General features: G+C 38.6%; 1 protein-coding gene across 6 annotated transcripts in view; it reads left to right on the top strand.

Moving 5' to 3' along the window:
- SUPT3H (SPT3 homolog, SAGA and STAGA complex component) overlaps nt 1–21,804 on the top strand; it is a 418,542-nt gene that overhangs the window by 317,823 nt on the left and 78,915 nt on the right. For 4 of the 6 annotated variants that reach the window (XM_055406163.2, XM_055406162.2, XM_088831212.1 and 1 more), the window contains exon 11: nt 1,069–1,179. In XM_055406163.2, the coding sequence (XP_055262138.1) occupies nt 1,069–1,179 (111 nt within the window). Of the gene's footprint in view, nt 1–1,068; nt 1,180–13,926; nt 15,408–21,804 lie in introns of those variants that run through there. The other 2 variants (XM_088831211.1, XM_055406159.2) reach the window with 2 other exon arrangements.

The raw sequence follows: 21,804 nt of genomic DNA, 5'->3' as shown, positions 1-21,804 counted from the left end.
CTTCTACAATGAGAGTGAGAGTAATACACGGGCTACTATTTCTTTCTCTTGATTCTTACATGTTGATGACTTGGCATCTGGTACCTACTGCACTTCTAAGTAAATTAGCTCATCATTTCAAGAACATGGATGTGCTGTTTTTAATTTAAATAATAGCATACTGCTGTTGATAGCTAACATATGTCAGGCATTGTTCTAAGAGTTTAAACATATCAACTCATTTAATTTTCACAGCAACCCTATAGAGCAGTTAAAATCCTGTTTAGTTATCCTGTTTACAGATAAGGAAACTAAGATACAGGTGTCTTATATGACTTCACAAAACTGGTAACTGAGATGGCTGGGATCTAGTATTTGAGAAGCCAGAGCCTACAACTAAATCACAAACATATAATACCCCTATTTAAAGCATGTTACATACATTTCTTGAGTTGAGATCCATACTCTTATTGCAAATAATCTTTTTCATTCTTGTGTCTTTATGTACTTTGAAACCTGTGTTTTACAGATGAGGCAGATTAATAGGTTCTGTTTTGTTTTTGCACAGAGGACACTTAGAAAACTAGGAACCAAGTTGAAATGATCTTCTATGACCATCCCCTGTATTATAAATAAATATATAGCAATTTTACATTTTTTATTTTAAAATTGATGACTCTCAAGTTATTTCAGAAATACATCCAACAAACTCCCAAGAAACATTTATAGTAATAAATGTTTAAATTAAAAAAAAAATAGCTTCCTGTAGTTCTTTCAGCAAGTTCACATGACACTTTTCAACCGCTCACAACTGGCTGTATTCTCCTATACCTTGACATGCAGGCCTAGGTGAAATATTGGGGGCATAAAAATTGCATTTGGTTGGTCTGCTTGGAAGGGGTCATGTAAAAGTCATCTTTGATTTGCTAATGGATTTTTTTTTGTTAGATGTAGTATATGGCAGCACTGATGTGCATCCTAAGGGAAAAAAGCCATCCATTTTACAAAAGTTTATTTTCATATTTTATACACTGTAGTTGTGTTGTGTGTTTTTGATTTAGTAACAATTTATGTGTTTTTCTGTCGCAGAGCACTGCGGCCTGTGGTGTGGAGGCTCACAGCGATGCCATCCAGCCCAGCCACATCAGAGAGGCCGTCCGACGCTATGGCCACAAGATTGGCCCCCTTTCCCCATTCACAGTACGTAATAACAGAGTTATAAAAAGTTATATTTATAATCTGAAAGAATTTTGATTTTCAAGTGGTCAAATGAAGCAGCAGTGGAATTGTTGAAAGCAATTTGTGGTAGCTGTAATTTTGTTGTATAAAAGTGGCATAATTCTCTTGGGAAATAAGAGTTAGTCATTTTTGTCTCTTTTTGGAAGAACAGTTTTTTTCTCTACAAAATATTATTTTCTTTCAATTACAAATTATGCTTTTTTTTTCCTTGGGGCTTATATTTTCTATTTTTCAAAGCTTAGGTTTATAAAACTTTTTTTGTCAAATTATATGTATCCAAATATTGCTAGAAGCACTTTATATTTTAAAATTGGTTAGATTGGCAATACCACTTCTATCAGATGTTCTGCTCCTAAACATACTTTGAGTTGGAAGAAGAAGAAATGATTTCTCTACTGGCTTTGAAGTAGGCTGAAAGGCAGACAGTCTTCAACATCTTCAAATGGTTTTAAAGCTTATAATCAAGGTTTGTTTTTTTTTTTTAATGGAGAATTAAAGACTTTTATATTTCAACAGCCTAAAGAAAGAGTATGTGTATGTGTGTTAATTAAATGCTCATCTTGTGGCCCTTTTAAGAGAAATCTTTATTCATGTTAATATAACTTTCTCCAAGTCCTTCTCTGTTTACAAGGGATTGGTTTGATTTTCAGAAAATTAGGTTGATTTATGACTAAAGCACAGTAGAATTCACCATTTGTTTCATTTTTTTTGTATTCAAATCTGCTTTAACATACTAAAGCAGAATATATGTGTGATATTACACATACATACATACATAGCATATATGTTTTTTCCTGGGTGGATTTTGCTATTATCTGTTGATAGAAGTCATAATTTCTTCTAAATTATCTCATCATCTTTTTTCTTGTGTTTCAGTTAAAGAGAATGCTTTCTTAGCATTCTTTGTTTTTATTGGTTAATCGTATGCATTATCAATATGACCACAGGATGTGTCAGAGCTTCTTTGTCTCTCGAAGCTTTCTGTAATGGTGACAATTATTTTCACTTCTGGTTGATGTATTAAACTTGTCATATATATGATTCATCATATTTATATTAATCATATGTTACTGGTTAAGCAGTGTATCCTTTTGCATGAGGGTTTTTATGTTATTACAATTGAAAGAATGAAGTCTGTATTTTGTTTTATTTTTTTCCTACATGACAAGTGAGACTATTTTAAGTGATTAGCCAAAAGGAAGATGAGGTTTAGAGAAATATGAGTTGATTGGAAGAATTTAAAAACCAACTGAAATTGAAAGAACCAATTTATAACAAAGGATTAAAATTTTCAGATCCATAGATAAGAGCCAAATAATGACTAAGAGTCTGAGGCAATGGAATAGAGAGAGAAGAAAAAGGTGGAGTTGATAATAATCTAGAACTAATTAAAAGGTAGCAAAGACAGACAGGGGTTTTGAGAAATAACCTAAAATGCTTACTAAAAGTAATGGGTAAAATTACATAAAGGAAAATGTATCTACTATAAGGGGAAACCTAATCATAAGGTCTGTGATGTTTCTTCAAACGGAAGTGGTAGTGGTGGTAAGCTCCTTAATTCTTCAAGTTTTTTGTTTTTAAAAACACTGGTCAGATGACTTGAGAACCATCGTGGCTGATGACACTGTGTCTGTGTGTCTGTGTGCACATATATATTCATTCCTCCATGTCTGACCTGATAGTCATGTACTGTTGCTTTTATAATACAAGATTGTAGTATATGGCAGGAAATATACTTGAAATATTCAGAATATATATATATTCAGATATAGTTTAAGCTGATTTTTGTCTAATAAACATATAACCAATATGGTTTTTTAAACTAATAATTTGATTTAAAAATGCTTAGTGTAAATAGATCTGGAAAATAGAACAAATGAGCCATGATCTTGAAGGCCCGCTTAGCCACTGCCAGAGCAGATGAACAGCGTCAACAGCAGATGGGAAAGAAGGCCACCACAGGTGGACACTGAGTTTTCTTCACACATCAGACCTTAAATGGTCTATTCCATTACCTGGAACTATAAAAATTTGCCCAGCCTACAGGGCTGTATATTCCCACTCCATTGTCTATCTTGAGTAGTAGGATCAGGCAGTATTATGTATTACAATACATAAATCTGCCTTTTAAGGTTAAAAATTCTCTTTAAAGTAGAATAGATTTGCATACTACATATGCCAACAGTGTGAACACCGGTCCTGGTTCCCTCGTACCTTCAACTGTTAAGAGGAGATGCTCCTGATGCTGGGAGGATGCTGATGCTGAGTTCCCTGATGCCCACTCCCTGAGATGATATTTGATGCTGCACTAGGGACACTTTGCTTCCTGGGCTTTGGGCTGTGGCTCCTAAAAGGAAAGGAGGCATGTGGGCTGCATCTCTAGCAACCTTAGACTGGACCTAAATTATGCAGAAAGGCTGAGCTAACTTACCTCCAGTATGAAATTTCCTTTGTAAACTAAAATCACCATTAACAGCTAATTTATATTTATGAAACTTAAAGATTCTGTCTTTGCAGCATGTCATTCTGAACATAAAGTGCGTGTCTAACGTGTATATAAATGAGGTATCTCATTTAGAGTACCCATAACTTGACTGATATATAGCTAATTCCTAAAACTATGAGACTAATTTGGAGAATTAAAATGACAACCAGTAGGTTACTTGGAAACTGAATTCCAGTGTCAACCAGTAAGCCAAAAAAATTTTGCTTTTGATGTGGCATCATTCTGTCTTCTACTGTATGACTTGTGAAATGATTTTGTACAAATTTACACCATTATAGATTTCAGGAATGCAGTTCATTATATGAAGGATTGAAAGTGAATTCTTCCCCTTGGGAATAATTAGTTGAAATGGTAGAAGAAAGGAATGATTAAAGCCATGTAAGGTGGAGAGTAGAAAGGAGTACAGACAGTGCTTTGCACTGAGTAGCTGCTGGGTTGGGGAGGGAGGGGACAGAGTGATAGAAACAGCAGTTTCCTGCCATTCATACAAGGGCTGTGGAGACACTTATAAACCTCCAATCCCCACTCAGCCAATTACAACTGTATTGCCTTTGGCATGTTGGTTTTACTCGGTGACTTCTTTCTTTTCAGTGTTTTCATTTATTCTCAATCCTTTGCAGAAGATCAGAAGAGAGTATCGTACCTAGAAGTTAAAAGATTAACTGAGATTAAGCTGAGGTTAATTTAAGTTAGTTTTTTTTTTTTTTTTGCAACTTTTCCCATGGCTGTATACCTAATCTTCTGTGGTGGTGACTTAGCTTCTGTATCTATCTAAAATGCTAAAGAACATTTAAAAGGACTAGTTTACCTTTTTTTTTTATTATTGATTTTTCCTAAATAATTCTGAAAATCTCTTCAGAGCCTGCGATTTGTAGTCATTACAGTACTTAGGTATCCTGAGATACCTAACTGGGGTATCCTGAGACATTTTGATGCTTGTCATCTTATCCTTTTACTCATTGTAGTTGGCATTATGTGAAGTTATATTGCATGGTGATTGACCCTAGAACCAAATGGCCAAGATTAAGATCCCAGCTCTACACCTACTAGCACAGTAGCCTTAAGGAAGTTCCTTAACCTCTCTATGGCTCAGTTACCTCATCTGTAAAATGGGCATAATAATAGAACATACTTCATGATGGAATCTAAGGAGTACTGTGAACTCGACAAGTGATGAGCTCTTAATGTATTGTATTAATAGTAGTGGAAGTAATAGCGTACGTAGCAGTAGTAGCTGGAGTATATTTTCTAAAAAAAAAATCAGGTAAAAATACAAATGGAGTAAAGTAGAAACCATCTCTCCCACCACCAAACACACAGACACACACACACAGAAGCCTCACTTTGTAATCCTAGAAGAAACTAAAATTTGAATTATAATGTGACTTCTTTGCAGACTTATAGTTTATACCATTAAGATGTAAATTCTACTTAAAGATTATTGTTCCTGAAAATAATGTTCATTTCCTCTTTTTGAGTTAATCGTGGTTGAAGAACATTAATGGATTTTTTTTTTTTTACCACCACTGTCACATTAAAAAACAAGGTCTCAGCAACTGAGTGTCCATAGTTTCCACTTGATTTTTGCTTACTAGTTAGGTTTTGCTTACCTACTCCTGTGAAACAGAAATTTATGGAACAAATGGCGCAGCCTCAGATTTATAAAGCTTCACCAAATTCAGTTTATATGAATTTATATATTTGTGCTGCTGCCACTGCTGCTAAGTCGCTTCAGTCGTGTCCGACTCTGTGCAACCCCATAGACAGCAGCCCACCAGGCTCCGCCATCCCTGGGACTCTCCAGGCAAGAACACTGGAGTGGGTTACCATTTCCTTCTCCAATGCATGAAAGTGAAAAGTGAAAGTGAAGTCGCTCAGTCATGTCTGACTCTTCGCGACCCCATGGACTGTAGCCTACCAGACTCCTCCGTCCTTGGGATTTTCTAGGCAAGAGTACTGGAGTGGGTTGCCATTTCCTTCTCCAATATATTTGTGTAAGTTATTTTAAAAAGGTTTTCAGAGGCTGATGTATATATCAAAGTTGGTATAATTTTTAAGCATAAATTATTGCTAGTCTCATTTTCCTCACTTTTTAAAATTTCCTCAGTTTACCAATTATAAAAATAATGCTAGTATGTTAGAACATTTAAATATAGAAAAGTAAAGGATAAAATAAAACATATTAAGAAGCTTTTAGGGCCTTAAAAAAAAAACAGTATAGCAAAAGCTTTAAATGAGTTTTTCTATCAGACAATTCAGTTCAGTTCAGTGCAGTCGCTCAGTCATGTCCGACTCTCCGCGACCCCAGGAATCACAGCACGCCAGGCCTCCCTGTCCATCACCAACTCCCAGAATTCACTCAAACTCATGTCCACAGAGTCGGTGATGCCATCCAGCCATCTCATTCTCTGTCATCCCCTTCTCCTCCCGCCCCCAACCTTTCCCAGCATCAGAGTCTTTTCCAGTGAATCAACTCGTCTCATGAGGTGGCCAAAGTATTGCAGTTTCAGCTTTAGCATCAGTCCTTCCAATGAACACCCAGGACTGATCTCCTTTAGAATGGACTGGTTGGATCTCCTTGCAGTCCAAGGGACTCTCAAGAGTCTTCTCCAGCACCACAGTTCAAAAGCATCAGTTCTTCGGTAATCAGCTTTCTTCACAGTCCAACTCTCACATCCATACATGACCACGGGAAAAACCATAGCCTTGACTAGACAGACCTTGGTTGGCAAAGTAATGTCTCTGCTTTTTAATATACTGTCAAGGTTGGTCAGAACTTTCCTTCCAAGGAGTCAGCATCTTTTAATTTCATGGCTGCAATCAGCATCTGCAGTGATTTTGGAGCCCCCAAAAATAAAGTCTGACACTGTTTCCACTGTTTTTCCATCTATTTCCCATGAAGTGATGGGACCAGATTGGTATTTAATTGTTTTAATTGAATTTAATTGTGTAACAGAAGAGTATTTCCTTGCAGCCTAAAGATTCAAATGCTTTTGGTAATGTTTTTTTTTTAATCTTAGAATATTCTTGTTCAAAGGAAAAGAAAGCATTTTAAAATTTTGAGAATGAAGCAGATTTTACAATTAGAGCATTTTGTTTTTTTCTCTTGAAGAAAATACTTGCAAAGAATAACTCAGTGGACTGTGTTATCTGTCAAGAAAAAGATGGTCAGACGTGTGTTTTCTCTAGATCCTGGCTGTGTATAAGCGGTGGGTGGTGCCCTTGGTTACCGCCTCTGAAGTGCAGTCCCCGTGCTCCGTGAGAAGTGCTGGAAATGGCTGACAGAAAATTGGGTCTGTAATTTTGAAAGCCAGAGAAAGCAAACTATGTCCACCAAGGGGATGACATAATCCCATGTGTAATGCCTAAATATATTAGTTTCTCCTGAATGATATTCACAGTGGAAAACGATCTCACCCTCCTGAACTTACACATTACCAGGTGGCTCTCCATTGAAGCAGAATAGTAAAACTACAGTTTCTCATTTAAGCATGGTCATTTATCTGAATGGTACCTAAGTGTGTCCCTAGAAGTGAGCGGCTTCAAAACCCACTTGGCTGTTTTAAATTGTGAGACATCTGGCTGAGCATTTTAAAACTGGCTAAGACTTGAGAAGGGCTCCCCAGGTGGCTCAGTGGTAAAGAACCTGCCAGCCAATGCAGGAGATGGGGGTTCAGTCCCTGGATTGGGAAAATCCTCTGGAGAAGTAATTGGCAAACCCACTCCAGTGTTCTTGCCTGAGAAATCCCATGGGCAGAGGAGCCTGGCGGGCTCCGTGGAGTCGCAAAGGAGTCAGAGACGACTTAGTGACTAACAGATACTTGAGAAAGTCATTTAATTCAGTCTCAGAGAAGCTCTGCCTTGCACCCAGTGGCATCTTCTAAGTGAATGACCCAGAATGAATGGCTCTGGAATCCAGCCTCTTGACTCTTAGCTAACTACTCTTCCCTTGTGGCCATTTACTTTGATGTGTTATGTCTATTAGGGATGCTGGAGATGCTCTCATATCATTGGTTCTTCAGAAATATTCACAATAGACAAGAGTCAAAAATAAGAAATTTCCTTTAAGAATTCCTCACGTTAAACTTTTAAAAACAGAAGTGGCGTAGCAGATTGCTTTGATTATTTTGATCTAGAATTTCACATTCATGAATAATCTTTATGTCTTGAGCACATAACATTTGTCTGCATCTTATGTGTTCAACCTGGAAAATAAAATGTTATAAAATATTAATTTTTAAATGTAAATACCAAGTAGAAATTGTGGATGAATTCATAAATATTTTTTAAGAATATTTTTTAACTGGAAGTAAAATTTTCTCAGTATATTTTTTGGAAGTACTAAATCTATCATTTAGGTTGGAGCCAAGTACCTTTTCATAGGTATGGGCCACTGGTTCTCAGAAAAAAAATTTGATGTGTGGCATATTTATTATCATATGGGGCTTCCCAGGTGGCACTAATGGTAAATGAAGAATCTGCCTGCCAATGCAGGAGCCGCAGGAGACACAAGTTCGATCCCTGGGTTGAAAAGATCCCCTGGAGGAGGAAATGGCAACCCACTCCAGTCTTCTTGCCTGGAAAATTCCGTGGACAGAGGAGCCTGGAGGGCTACAGTCCATGGGGTCGCAAAGAGTTGGACATGACTGAGCATCTGAGCATATACAGACATATTTATCACAGAAGAATAACCTAAAATTGAGCATTGTTTAGAAAAGGGGTAAAATTTTTTAGTTTTTAATTTTAAAATAAGGTGGGGCAGAAATGTTAATTACAAGATTTATTATGTCAGATTATGTGAAATAATGGTTTCTATAGGTCATAAGCAGTTGAATATTAATGAGTCAACTAACAGTATTCACTTGAGGGTTACTTAGGAAGAAAACCTTTGAAATGTAGTAAAAATACTAGAAGACTTCTTGAGAGATAGTCATTAGAATCAGAAAAATATTCGTTGATTAATAACATACAATATTTGTATAGGAACTTTTCATTTACATTGTGTTATTCTTACAACACAGCAAGATGAGTGTTGTTTTCCCCACTTTATAGGTAAGAAAATTGATATTTAGAGAAAAATCAGGTAACCAGCTTAAGATTACATCATGGACAGGAGCTAAATAGAAATACTGTGTGGCTCACAGGGACCACAGGCTTCAATGAATCCTCATTAATCTTCCTCATTAACTCCCTCTTTGCAGATTGGCCTCTATTCTTAACTATTTAAGTGGTCTTATTGTGAAAATGTGAAATAGCATTTCCTAAACTACATTGCATAGGAGACAAGTGTTCCAAGAGGAATTAAAAGATGCTCCATTAGAGAAGGGTTTCTTTATAAAATATTCCAGAAATCTGATTGTTATATGTAGAAGATCCACTCTGAAAACCTCATTCAGGAGAATAGGAATAGAGAAGATGTTTCAAAATCAAAGTTATGTTGTAACATTATATTCATCACAGTATCTACTTTATTTCCACATTTTATTTTATTTACGTTAAGCATTAAGAAATTTCAGTTCACAAATATAACAGTTTTTAATAATGATCAACACAAACCTGTAATAGTCTTGCCTCAAAAGAGAAATACTAAGAAATTTTTGCTCAAAAATTGTTTCACTAACAGCATCTAATCAGTGCTGACATTTTAAAACTGATTATGTTTAAAGGAAATCAATATGTGGATTTCTTATTCAAGCATAACTCTTCATGGTTTTCTGGAAATATTTTTAAGGTGTCTTAAAACTTTATAAGCTATTTAAAGTGAAAGTGAAAGTCACTCAGTTGTGTCTGACTCTTTGCAATCCCATGGACTATACAATCCATGGAATTCTCTAGGCCAGAATACTGGAGTGGGTCGCCTTTCCCTTCTCCAGGGGTTCAAAATTTCAGGGTTGGGTTTGTTGGGCTTTGCCTGTTGAAGGCAGATTTGGTGAATTCATTACCAATACTTTTTCTGCTGTTGTAAGTATAGCGTCTTATTCTGTATTGCTAAGTAGAGTTGGCGTAATCATGTTATATGTTTACTTAATGTTTCTTAATCATCAGACAGAATTCAGGGAGAAGGGACAAGAGATCTTATGTCATCTGAGCATTCTGTAGTAACACCTTACATTGGGACAGCCCATGAATTTGTCTACAAAGAATTACCCAGTTCCATTTTGAAAAATTCCGGTGTTACTAACAGCTGGTTTGTCTCTTCAGTAAACAGGGACATTTTGCTTTTTTTCTGCCTTAATATCAGCAGTAAGAACCTCACACTTAGTTCAGCATGGGCTGTAGACACCCAAAGGTGACATACTGACCTGCTTAGTTTTACGTAGAGTATTTATTTGGACTGCTTTAAATATCAAAATAAACAAAAACCCGAAAGGCCAGAATTCCAAGACATAACTTCCTAAACAACAAAACATTTACAAGAAGTTCAAATATAAAACACAAGATGACAGAACCTTTATTTTGAGTAGCACAAAAAATTGGACATTCACATCAAACATCTAAGAGGCCCCTAGAAATCCTGCAGAGAATCCTAGAATTTTCAGGAAAATAATTTGAAAAAGAGACAATCAGAGTTCTCTAGTGGGGGTCATGGATTTGAAGTAGTTTAAGAAGTTAACTTATCTCTATTCATTGTAAAAGGTAGGCTGTATGGTGGAGAATAGAGGAAGAATTTGAACATGAGTGCAAGGAAGGAGCAGTAATTGACAGCTAAGAGAAACTTTTTGAGCAGAATATTCTAAAAAGACCGCATCTTGAGATTTGAATGTGTTATTGTAGTTCCTAGGTTTTTGAAATCTTCTGAGAGAATGGAGAGAGAATAGAAAAATATTTTGAGTGACTCCCAACAGGAAATTATTTTTTCTTTTAAGAATTCACAGGATTCTTTCAACTCATAAATTCATGAAAGCAGCAAAAATATTAGTTGGGAGGAACTAAACTAAGCTGAGATATTTCTGAGCTTAAAAGTATGGCCTAAAAATGGCAAGAAATATTCCTTTTAAGTCTATAAATAAGATTGTAAACATTGAGTTAGACATAAACTCAGTATATTAAATTGCCAAGGTTCACCTAGCAAAAATACCATTTAAATTTTTCAGTTAATATTTTATATCTAAAGTAGATGAATATTAGAGAAGAACACATTAGTTTTATTGGGATAGATTCTTTACTAACCATTGCCAGAAACATCTAACAGTCATAGCATGTTTGGTTTAAGTAAAACATTCGTGTAGTGTTTTATTGATAGTGTGACGAAAATTCCCTCCAGACAACCATGATGAGAGCCTGTTGAAGTGGAGATGATTTACTTTTTGATGATTTCTTAAATAGGGTTATATACTTTAGTCACCCAAATACAATCATTGAACTGTCATTTAATTTACTGATGTCGTTGCAGAGTTAATTCCTACAACATAATAAGTGGATTGTTTTTAGTGGAAAATTTACACCTTCCAAAAATGAAACTGATACCTGGGTCTTATTGTGCCCAACATATATTTAAGACTGTATGCAAGGTAGGAAAAAAAATGCAGGAAAAAAATAATTATGCCTTGTTTTTCTGCCTGGTGTTTTAATTATGATTTGATTTAAACCAAATCCCCCAGGCTGTGTATGCACAGATCAAATATTCCACTCCCACACACCGCCTCTGCATGACCCCAAGCTGTGAGAAGAGAAAATTCATAGCCCATATGTCAATCAGATGTTAATTCTTGCCCTGGCACCTGGAGAGGCTCTCCCACCTGACTGGAGTGTGTTTGCAGTTCTGGGCGTATACCCAAGATATGGAGTAGGCTCTCCAGATCTGGAAGTATTTTGGCTGATGAGTTGGCAGAGGTCACGAGGGCAGAGCCCAGGGTCAGGTTCTGAATTTGCCCAGGTGCATTCAAGGTGACAGTTGGGCAACTGTGCCCCTGCTGGAAAGACCAGGAAAGGAGTATCTTAGTTGCCTCTCTGGCTTCAGAAGTTCACAGCCCGACATGCAGGTTCCTGTCAATTCCAATTCAAACACTTGTGCAGATTTTATAGTTTCCAGGAGAGAAGTTAAGGACTATTTTTCTGGCCCTGATTTAATTCTGCATTCCTGATCTAACCTGAAACACCCATTCCCATATGCTGGACTAATTAGGTTAAGATCCTAATAAGTAAATAAGTTGTAGTTGACAAGCATTCCTCTTTGAAGCAAGCTTTTGGTGTTTAACGAAAAGATGTGGTGTGGAGAAGAGGAGAAAAAAGAAGGGAGAGGAGAGGAGGAAGAAGCAGGCCCGAGCTCCACGCTGTGCTTTTCTCTGAAGCCACTGTCTAAAGACGACAGTATTGGGAATTGATTCTCATGTGAGTGAATGAACCTCACTTCCTGTTTTGGTGACAGCAGCATCTTGCACCCACACAACCAGTTCACAAGTGGTTAAAGGCAAAATGCATAAGGAGGCAAGACAAGACTGCACTGCTCCAAGTCAGTCATCTGCCAGTGCTGGAAAAACAACTCGAAGTACATGCCTTCCTGATAGCATGAGGTACCCTTCACACGCAAAGGATAGCACTTGCTTTCTTAGTTTCTGATAGAATCCTTATTGGTACGATTGAACTAGACGTGATTTAGAAGTGGAAGTGCTGCTGGTTAACATCCCCACATGGCCTGAGATCCTTATAGCTCTGGTATCTCTGTTTAATAGTTCAGTAAAAGTTGCTAAATGTGTATTAAAAATCTGTTGAAAGGGGGATATACTGTATGGAGATGAGTAGCTGGATGTTCCATATAGTGGAGAAGATGCTCAGATGCGTGTGTAAGCCGTGCCCTGTGGTTGGTGTTGTGGGGGTGTGGGCAGGGGGAAGGAACACACAGAAGAGGCCACTGTCTGCCTGAGGAAGTCAGGGAAGCTTCATTGAGTCACTAACATTTGAACTGAGTTTATGAGATGGAGGTAAAGGAAATGAGTGAGAACTGGGAAAAGATAGCTCGGGCAGAAAGAAGAGCAGGAATAAAATGAGGGAAAATAAAACGTAGGAAGGCAGAATGGCTCTTTGGACCAGGGGAAGGAACTGAGTCTGGAGTGCACCGAGAGCAAGTGAAGCGTTGTAGGTCAGCTGATGACAGTTTGAGACGGATTTTGAATCCCAGGCCAGTTTATATGGACTTCATCACTCAGGCCAGCGGTTATCTAATCATGCTCTACAGAAACCCCAGATTATTTTATAGGTCTTCTGCAGAATAATAAAGCGTTTTCCCTAAATAGTACAGATCAGCTTTTACCTGTTATATATATTGAGTTTTCAGGAAGATTTTATTTGGAAAATCTGTTTGTAAGCAACAGGTTTGGTCAGCAGGGAGCAATTTTAGAGTTTCTGAGCAAGGCATTCATTTGAACAAACGTGAATTCTGGAAAAAAAAAAAGTAATCCAGCTAATAGGATGGAGGTGGGCTTGGAGCTAGGAGATGTAATTGGCAAAGAGACTGTCAGGCAGCCACCTCGGTATTACAGGCCAGAGGACAGAACAGCCTCTGCTGAGGCAGTGACACTGACAGCAGAGGAGATGGGGCTCCATTCAAGAGATGTTTGCCATAAGGAACAAGTAGAACAAGCTCCTGGATGAAGGAAGAATAATAGATGACAAGTTTGTGATTTCGGTCAATGCATGAAGCAGATAACTAAAAATAGTCTCAAGAATAAACTCTTTACCCAGATGCTTACAGAGAATTTGCATTAGTTTAAAGATTCAACAAGAAAACTAATTTCAAGGGGTTTTCCTTGGGGGCAGGAGGGAGAGCTCAATGCATGGCCCACCTGAAGCTTTAAAAACAAAAACAAAAACAGGCATTCTAACTTTCTGTTTGAACTTCTGGGAGTGTTTTGATATATAACCAGAAAGTCCCATGTATTATGCTGTTTGGGTGAACAAATTGACTTTCTAAGCCATTAATGAATTTGGTCATGCATTCCTGAAAGATGACTGTAATCTGGCCAGATTTTGGAAATGTTTTCATCATTAAAGCCATGCCCCCAATAGCTTTGTACTGGTACAAATTACCAGAGCATCGTTTTTCTAAACTTTGATTAGTGGCTTTCATTTCTGTGTGAACCTGTTGTCTCCATCACCTCCCCCAAAATAGTGTCTCAGGGAAGTAATGGGAGCAACGCTGACTCAGCAGATTTTGGAGGATGATGGAATGATGTATTGTTAGTCTTTTTACCTTGTTTTAACAGAAATCCAGGCTTGGCGATGATAGCGATGCTTCTGAGTGGAGACGTGCTATGCTCAGTTCATCCGCACCCTACACTCCGTGTTCACCAACACGACCATCTGTAAGAAGCTCAGTCTCAGACTTTCTGCCCTTCCCCGCTATGAGTCCCTCCTTCAGCTTTATGAAAGAAAACATTTCTTTCTGTGAAAGGTTTTTGTACACCCGCATCTGGAAGTGTTTATTTCAGTGGCATGTAAGCTATCTGTGGATTTAGTTAGCACCAGACCCCCTTTTGTATACTCCTGCCTTAAAAATTTTATAAATGATCTTATTGAATTGGTGCCAGTGTGCACATGGTTTGGCTGATTGCTGCATATATCCTTTACCTGCCAGTCACCTTTGATTTATGTTCCTTCTGCTAAGCTTTTACTTTCCAAAAATGGTGCCACTGAACTGTCCTCTAAATCATCTTATTGGTTAAATTACTCCAAGACGAGCTGATATGTTTTGGGTTGCCTACAGACAGATGAATATATATCTTTTTGCCCTTACCCACTTCTAGTAAAGCCACTTAGAGAGGAGGGTTGGACGTGTTATGTCTTCGATCTCTTTATTCCAGATGAATACCATCTGAAACTCTGTGCCAAGACCAAAGTGACAAAGAGGTGTTCTTCAGCATCCCTTTCTGCCCAGAGACCTTCTTCTACACATAAGCCTGTGTCTTGAACTGAACCTGATGTGGGGACTTTTCATGGCTCAGAAAAGGGGAAATAAAGTCTCTCAAACAATAAGTAAGCTTCATCAGAAAGATCGAGACTGTGTAGGCTCTACAAAGCTTTACTAGCTTGTGAGTTTTATGGTGTTTCCTGCAGAAAAGCAGGTGGCTTGGCAGTTATTTTAGATATTGGCTATTTGTGGTAATGGTTTTGAGGGGTTTCATATTTCTAAAGAGAGATTCTAAAAAGCTAGTTCTTAAAAAGGTTTGACAAAGTGATGCATCATTTTAAACTAACTTTCTAGGAGTTCACTGATCACTGAATATGCCGTTTAACTTGATCTTGCAGGTTACCAGCTCTCTCCATGGGGGTAATCCTAATATTTTAGAGGGTAATCTTAATCACTTAATACTTAATATTTAATAACTTGGAAGGTTAGTATGCTGACAGAGTAAAGCAATACTGATAGAATTTAAAAATAGCTTTTTAGATATGCAAATACCTAACTTAAAAAAGCTTTGCAAAGAACGACTTTTTTCTGTTCTATATGGTGATAGGGGAGTATTTTTAAATTTCACGATTATAGTTGAAATGGCATGGAAGCATTTCAAATGCTTGGATCTCAGTGTCATAGCTCACAAACTGTTGGAAGCAAAGGATCGAGCTTCTAGGCACCTTTACTTATGGTCCCAGCAAGCCTGGAGGCTTCATTTATCCTCCTGAGAGTTTATGTGGCACTCCCTGTGTCCTCCCAAGGCGAAAACCATCTCAGGAGCTCACCAGTCAGTCACGCTGGCACAGCCTGCTCAGCCCTCCTCCTGGTGTGCTTTCCAGAGATGTGGGGGACTGCATGGGAAATCAGTTCCAGGTATGTGAGCAGAGTATTTGCATGAAACTGTCACTTTTATTCACAATGTATGTGGGTATCTATGTAGTCTTTTAGACAGGTAGAATTTATATGTGTATATGCATGAATACACAGAAGGAAATGGCAACCCACTCCCGTGTTCTTGCCTGGAGAATCCCAGGGATGGGGGAGCCTGGTGGGCTTCCGTCTATGGGGTCACACAGAGTCGGACACGACTGAAGTGACTTAGCAGCAGCAGCAGCAGCAGCAGCCTCGTTTTAAAAGACTGTTTTCTAAGGGTTTTAAATGTATAATACCATTTCATCATTCCAACAGCCTGAAAGATAGTAGAATTATGACTATCCTAAATAAATAAACATTAAAAGATTATCTTAAATGAACCAAAAATTTCACTGACACTATTTAATGTAAGTCACCATTTGACATTCTACTGTCTTTGATGGTTGGAGTCAGATGACTGGCCTGAACCCCAGTTTAATAAGTTATGAAAATAGCTGATTTTTTAGCAAATAATTAGTAGTAACACTTGAACATTCCTAGCACTTTGCCTAAAATAGAGAACATGTTCCCCAAATGCAAACACGGTTGGTTTTTTTTTTTTTTTAAATCATGTCATCCTCGTAGAGCCCAGAAGTAGAAATGGCATGGCTAGTGTGCCCTTCTGAAAAGTGCAGAGGAGATCCAGTCTGACATGTGACTATGGGGCAGAGACGCAGACCCACTGATGGTCTTCCTTTGTAGCCTCAGAGAAGTCCCTGGTGTTTTCATGTCCATATTCACGTGTCCAAAGTGGGTAATAGTGTGTTCTTCATAGTTTCAGAGTATCTCGAGCTCCATGGCCGCTGGACTCCTTTCTTGCCCTGCATTTCTGCCCCAATGTGGGCAAAGAGGCCCATGTTGAGGACCATTTTACTTACGGTGGTGGTGGCATTACTGACCACATATGGGAAGTGAGGCTTAGATGCAAAAAGGGTATAGTAAAAAGATGAAAAGCTACAGAAATTGTGGGTTGCAAAAAGTGACTGCCAAAAGCTTTTCCAGGAATGAGAGCTTAGAGAAGTTGGAAGCTTTAGATTGAAAGAATGAAAGATATAGTACATCGCAAACTGGCTTTAATTGCAAGTTTCCAACTTGAGGATCAAGAAAGGATCTTTAAAGGTTCCTATTCCTGCTTTCACTGATTCCTAAACTTCAGCTAGCAGTCACTGACCTCTCTTAAAATGTCTTGGACCCATGTGAAAATTTAATTTCACGTATCCAGGTGAAAGGATTCATAATTCAACAAAATCGTTTGGTGATGATACTTTAAGTTGTAGTCCTGGTCCATTCTCACAGTCCATCTTAGTAGGACCTGCCTCCCTTTAGTTTTTCAAGATAAATGAGAATTTATACTGTTTTTCTAAAACCTCCTAAGAATTTAACTGTGAAATCACTATTCCCAGGTTATTTCAGCATCCAATCCTTACACTCTTTTCTTCCAACCTAAACTGAGAATTTTTCTGTTTCTCCTTTGTGGAAAGAAAAATACTATAATATTATATGAACAAACTCTCTGAGGCCCTTTCTAATTTTGGTAGCAGTGTTTCTCACACTTGCTTGGAAGAATTTTGTCACTGTCTCCACTTTAATCTCGAGACAGCTTCTGTGTACACCCATACTTCTTTTAGGACTCAAGGTCTAGAAAAGGAAACCTTTTCACACTTGGATAGATCTAGGCCCAGGGAGCTCCTGGTGATTCCGGGCATGGTAGGAAGAGTCAACTCCCTCCTCTTCCTCATTTCTTTGACTCTCTGAACTGTTTTCTCCTTCAAGACAAATTTTGAACCTTGACCCATTTTCCCCAAGTTATTTTGTATTTCCTGGTCTGCCTACCCCCAGATAGACCAAGCGACTATGTTTTAATCATTTTGTATCTCCCTCAGTGAATTACAATGGCCTTTGCTTATTTGGAGCTCATCATAAAAGATGGATGAGTGAATGGCCAGATGAGCAAAATGATGGTCTGAAGAGAGAACAACCTTCCAATGGACAAAGTCTAATCTTAATCTCCCTGGTCAGGTTTAGGCCCCCTGAACTTGGTATGTCCTGAACTGGATCAGTTCAGTTCAGTCGCTCAGTTGTGTCCAACTCTTTGTGATCCCATGAACCGCAGCATGCCAGGCCTCCCTGTCCATCACTAACTCCCGGAGTTCACTCAAACTCATGTCCATCGAGTCGGTGATGCCATCCAGCCATCTCATCCTCTGTCGTCCCCTTCTCCTCCCGCCCCCAATCTTTCCCAAAATCAGGGTCTTTTCAAATGAGTCAGCTCTCCGCATCAGGTGGCCAAAGTATTGGAGTTTCAATTTCAACATCAGTCCTTCCAATGAACACCCAGGACTGGTCTCCTTTAGAATGGACTGGTTGGATCTCCTTGCAGTCCAGGGGACTCTCGAGTCTTCTCCAGCACCACAGTTCAAAAGCATCAATTCTTCAGCGCGCAGTTTTCTTTATAGTCCAACTCTCACATCCATACATGACCACTGGAAAAACATGGATACTCCACTACTTTTGATTAAACAGTATATAGCTCACTGCAGAGCCATAAAAATGATATGGTTGCTTCATTATTAGTATCCAGCGTTAATCATTGATTATACTGGAATCTCAGGCAAAATCATGCCCAAGTTACCTCATGAGCAGTATCTATTTTGAAATGAATATTTTCAGTGGGTAGTTATATACCACATGTTTTGAAGAATCCTTGAGCACTGAGAAAGTGTGGAGCTTAGCTGCTCGCACCATGCGGGTTACACGGGAGCTGACTGTGCATCTTGTTGCAGCGCACAGACTCTGTGCTCGTGGCGCGTGGGTTCAGTAGTTGCAGCACATGGTCTTAGTCACCTAGTGGGATCTTAGTTCCCCAGCCAGGGATCACACCCTCATCCCCTGCATTGAAAAGCGGATCTTTAACCACTGGACCACCAGGGAAGTCCTGACAAGTTTCTTCCTTTTGGGGGGTTTTTTGTTTCGTTTTGTTGTGTTTAAATCCAAGAAAGCGTTGTCTAATTATTGGGCTCTGGAGTTGGCCTTGTTATAGAAAATCCTTCTTCATGGATGAAGTCAGATTTTACTGGTACAGCTATTTTTATGAGCGATTAAATGGATAACATTTAAGGCAGGCTACAGTTGATAGTCAATAGATAGGGTTTTTTAGATGACAGCAATTATAAATATGAAACTATCCCCTGATAGAGGTGGCACTGAATCATCACTATCCATTCAGGAAGCTTTTGACTGAAAAATTACAGGCACCAGAAATAACCACTTAGGAAACAAGATTTGAAGAACCCAAAATAGCCGAATTATTTGGATATTAAGACACGGCTATTACTGAGATGATTATGAACTCCCAGAGACACAGCCTAACTCTTCTGATAAAAGTGCCTTTGTTAGTGGTATGCTGCTGTTCAGTTTCAGACACATTTTTATGATACATTTTTATGCATGGCCATCAATTAGGAAAAGAGTCTAGACATCTTGTTTTCAAATTTGGAAGAACTGTTTTCTCATTGGATAACAGCTTCACATGCCGTCATGAAATATGTCAGGTTCCCACACAGACTGTAGTTGTCTGCATTCTTAGTGGGGAACCTTTCTCTCGCCCCATTAAGAAATTCATTCCCAGCAGATAGTATTCTGTGCTATAAGGCTAAATAAAATCACTGGTCACCTGCAGTATAAAGATGCAGCTTCATATTTCCTCACTGGAGGAGAAGTTGTCTTTCTTTTTATGCCGAAGAAAAGCAGACGTCCACAGGGATGCTGCAATTCTGCTTTGAGAGAAAAAGAATTCTCAGGATTGGACTTCCTTGGTGGCTCAATGGTAAAGAATCTGCCTGCCAATCGAGCCAATCAACAGGTTTGATCCATGGGTTGAGGAGACCCCCTGGAGGAAGAAATGTTAACCCACTGAAGTATTCTTGCCTGAGAAATCCCATGGACAGAGGAGCCTGGCCAGCTACAGATCATGGGGTTGCGAAGATTCATCTACACCTTAGCAACTAAACAACAAAAGGATAGTAACAAAGGAAAAATAGCACAAAGGAATATGTCCTGATGTACTGCTGTCAGCTAAAAGGATGGCGGTTCCTCTCCATCAGCAGATGGAGGTAAGACTTGGGAAGGGAGACAGAAGAAATCACCCCTCCCATGTGTAATTAGGAAATCCACTTCTCTGCAGCCTCTGTCTTTTTCCTGAGGGGTGTGTTTGGTTTGCCTCTTCTCACTGGGCAGGGAAATCAATTCCCCTGATGAACAAAAAAGAATAAAGATCATGAGTAATTCTCATATTTTATTCAGAAGAAATCATTTTCCAGTTAATTAATTAAGCACCTATAGTTTTGAATTCCTGGTATGTGGTTAGTGCCATGTTAGACACAGGAGAAGAGAGGAAGGAAAAAAATGAACATCTGCTGAGTGCCAGCACCTCTCACAGGAGCGGGCACGCTGAGAGCCAGCCTTTATTTGCACCCCTGTCGACTACCAGCACAAATGCCTGAGACTAGAAAGAGAGCTTGAAGTTCAGTTATGGGGAGGGCAACAGTAACTCCCTCTTTAGATAAATGTTAACTTTATCTCATTGATTGCAAACGCTTTGGGGATTTAGAGGGAATTGTATGGCTGGATTAATCAAGAGTTTCCCCCAGTGATTTTTGTGCCTCTTGGTGCTCTCCTAGACCTGGTGGGAAGGCCTCCTGCCCTCGACCCCACGTTGTGTGCAGAACCTCCTGTCACAAACACTGCTCAGGCCCCCTTCACCACCACGCCCTGAACCAAAAGGCAGGCACTAATGGATGAGTAAACAGATGTGGTCTATGCAGACAATGGACTGTTGTTCAGCCCATGAAGGAATGAAGTGCTGATCCTTGCTCCCACATGGATGAACCTTGGAAACATGCTAAGTGAAACAAACCAGACACAAAAGGACAGATATTACATGGCTTCACTTTTGTGAAATAGCTAAAAAAGACAAATTCATCGAGACAGAAAGTGGATTTGAAGTTTCCAGGGGTGGAGGAGAGGGAGAATTATTGTTTAATGGGTACAGACCTTTTGTTTGGAGTGATGAAAACTTTGGGGAAATAGTGGTGATAGTTGTTTAGTTTTGTAAACATAATGTCACTGAATTATGCACTTAAAATGGTTACAGTGGCGAATATTTTGTTATATATATATATATTTCTTTTTCACTGTCCTTACCCCCCAAAAAAAGCAGCTGCTGCCAAATGACATGAAGGTCTGTGGATTGTGCTGTAGCCTAGGTGGGTGTTATAAGTCTGAGTAAGAGGAGGATTTGAGCTGCATAAGTTTTTAAGTAAGAGAAAAGGCAGATTAGCTCATCAAATCCTTCTCTTCATGTTCTAACTCAAGATTCAGTATATACTCATAAACTAACACAGTGTCCACAGTGGTTGCATGTGCTGGCTGAAAAAGAGTTTGACTGGGGCTTCCCTGGTAGCTCGTGGTGAGGAGTTCGCCTGCCAACATAGGAGGCATCGGTTCGATCCCAGTTCTGGGAAGACCCACATGCCATGCCACAACCAAGCCCTTGCACCACAACTATTTAGCCTGTGCTCTAGAGCCTGGAAGCTGCAGCTACTGAAGCCTAGTGCCCTAGAGCCTGTACAAATAAACAAACTTAAAAAACCATATGACTCATATCACTTAAATTTGTTGGTATATATGTATGATAGATCAAGATAATAAATGCATGAAACATAATAGTCTTTCTGTATATTAGCAACTAATTAGATGGGCATTAAAAATTCAAATTGCAAATATATTTATTTTAATAAAATATATAATATGATTCCGTTAAATTTTTTAAAAACTAAAATAGAAATTTTAATTTGATTTGAATACTTTAAAAACATATCAACGGCAAGCCCATCATTAATGGTGATAACACAGCTGGTAAAGGAAAAGATACACAGGCTAGAATTTTGGGGAAATGCCAGTGGTGTTTTTTTGTGCTTTGTACAATGCAAAGTCTTTCAAATTTGTTACTAGAAGTTGTGGTCACAACTCTGCTAATAGCAGTGACATTCTTTGGAACAATTCGAAGGTTACTTATGATTTTTTCTGGATATACCCAAGGAAAGAACATCTTGATGAAATAGATAACAAATTTGACCTTGCAATCACTGTCAAACAAATGATGGGAATGCTGACTAAGAACAGTTGAAGTGATTTGATTTAATTTTGAGAAGGTATAAGATGAACCATAAAGAGACCAACACAAGTTTCTCAGATCAAGAATAAACCAAGGTCTTTG

This window comes from Moschus berezovskii, chromosome 23, assembly GCF_049115385.1.
Source record: "Moschus berezovskii isolate FMDL1 chromosome 23, NW_MosBer_1.0, whole genome shotgun sequence".
Lineage (NCBI taxonomy): Eukaryota > Metazoa > Chordata > Mammalia > Artiodactyla > Moschidae > Moschus > Moschus berezovskii.
The sequence above is the reverse complement of the archived record's forward strand: the minus strand, read 5'-3'. Positions and strand labels throughout refer to the sequence as shown.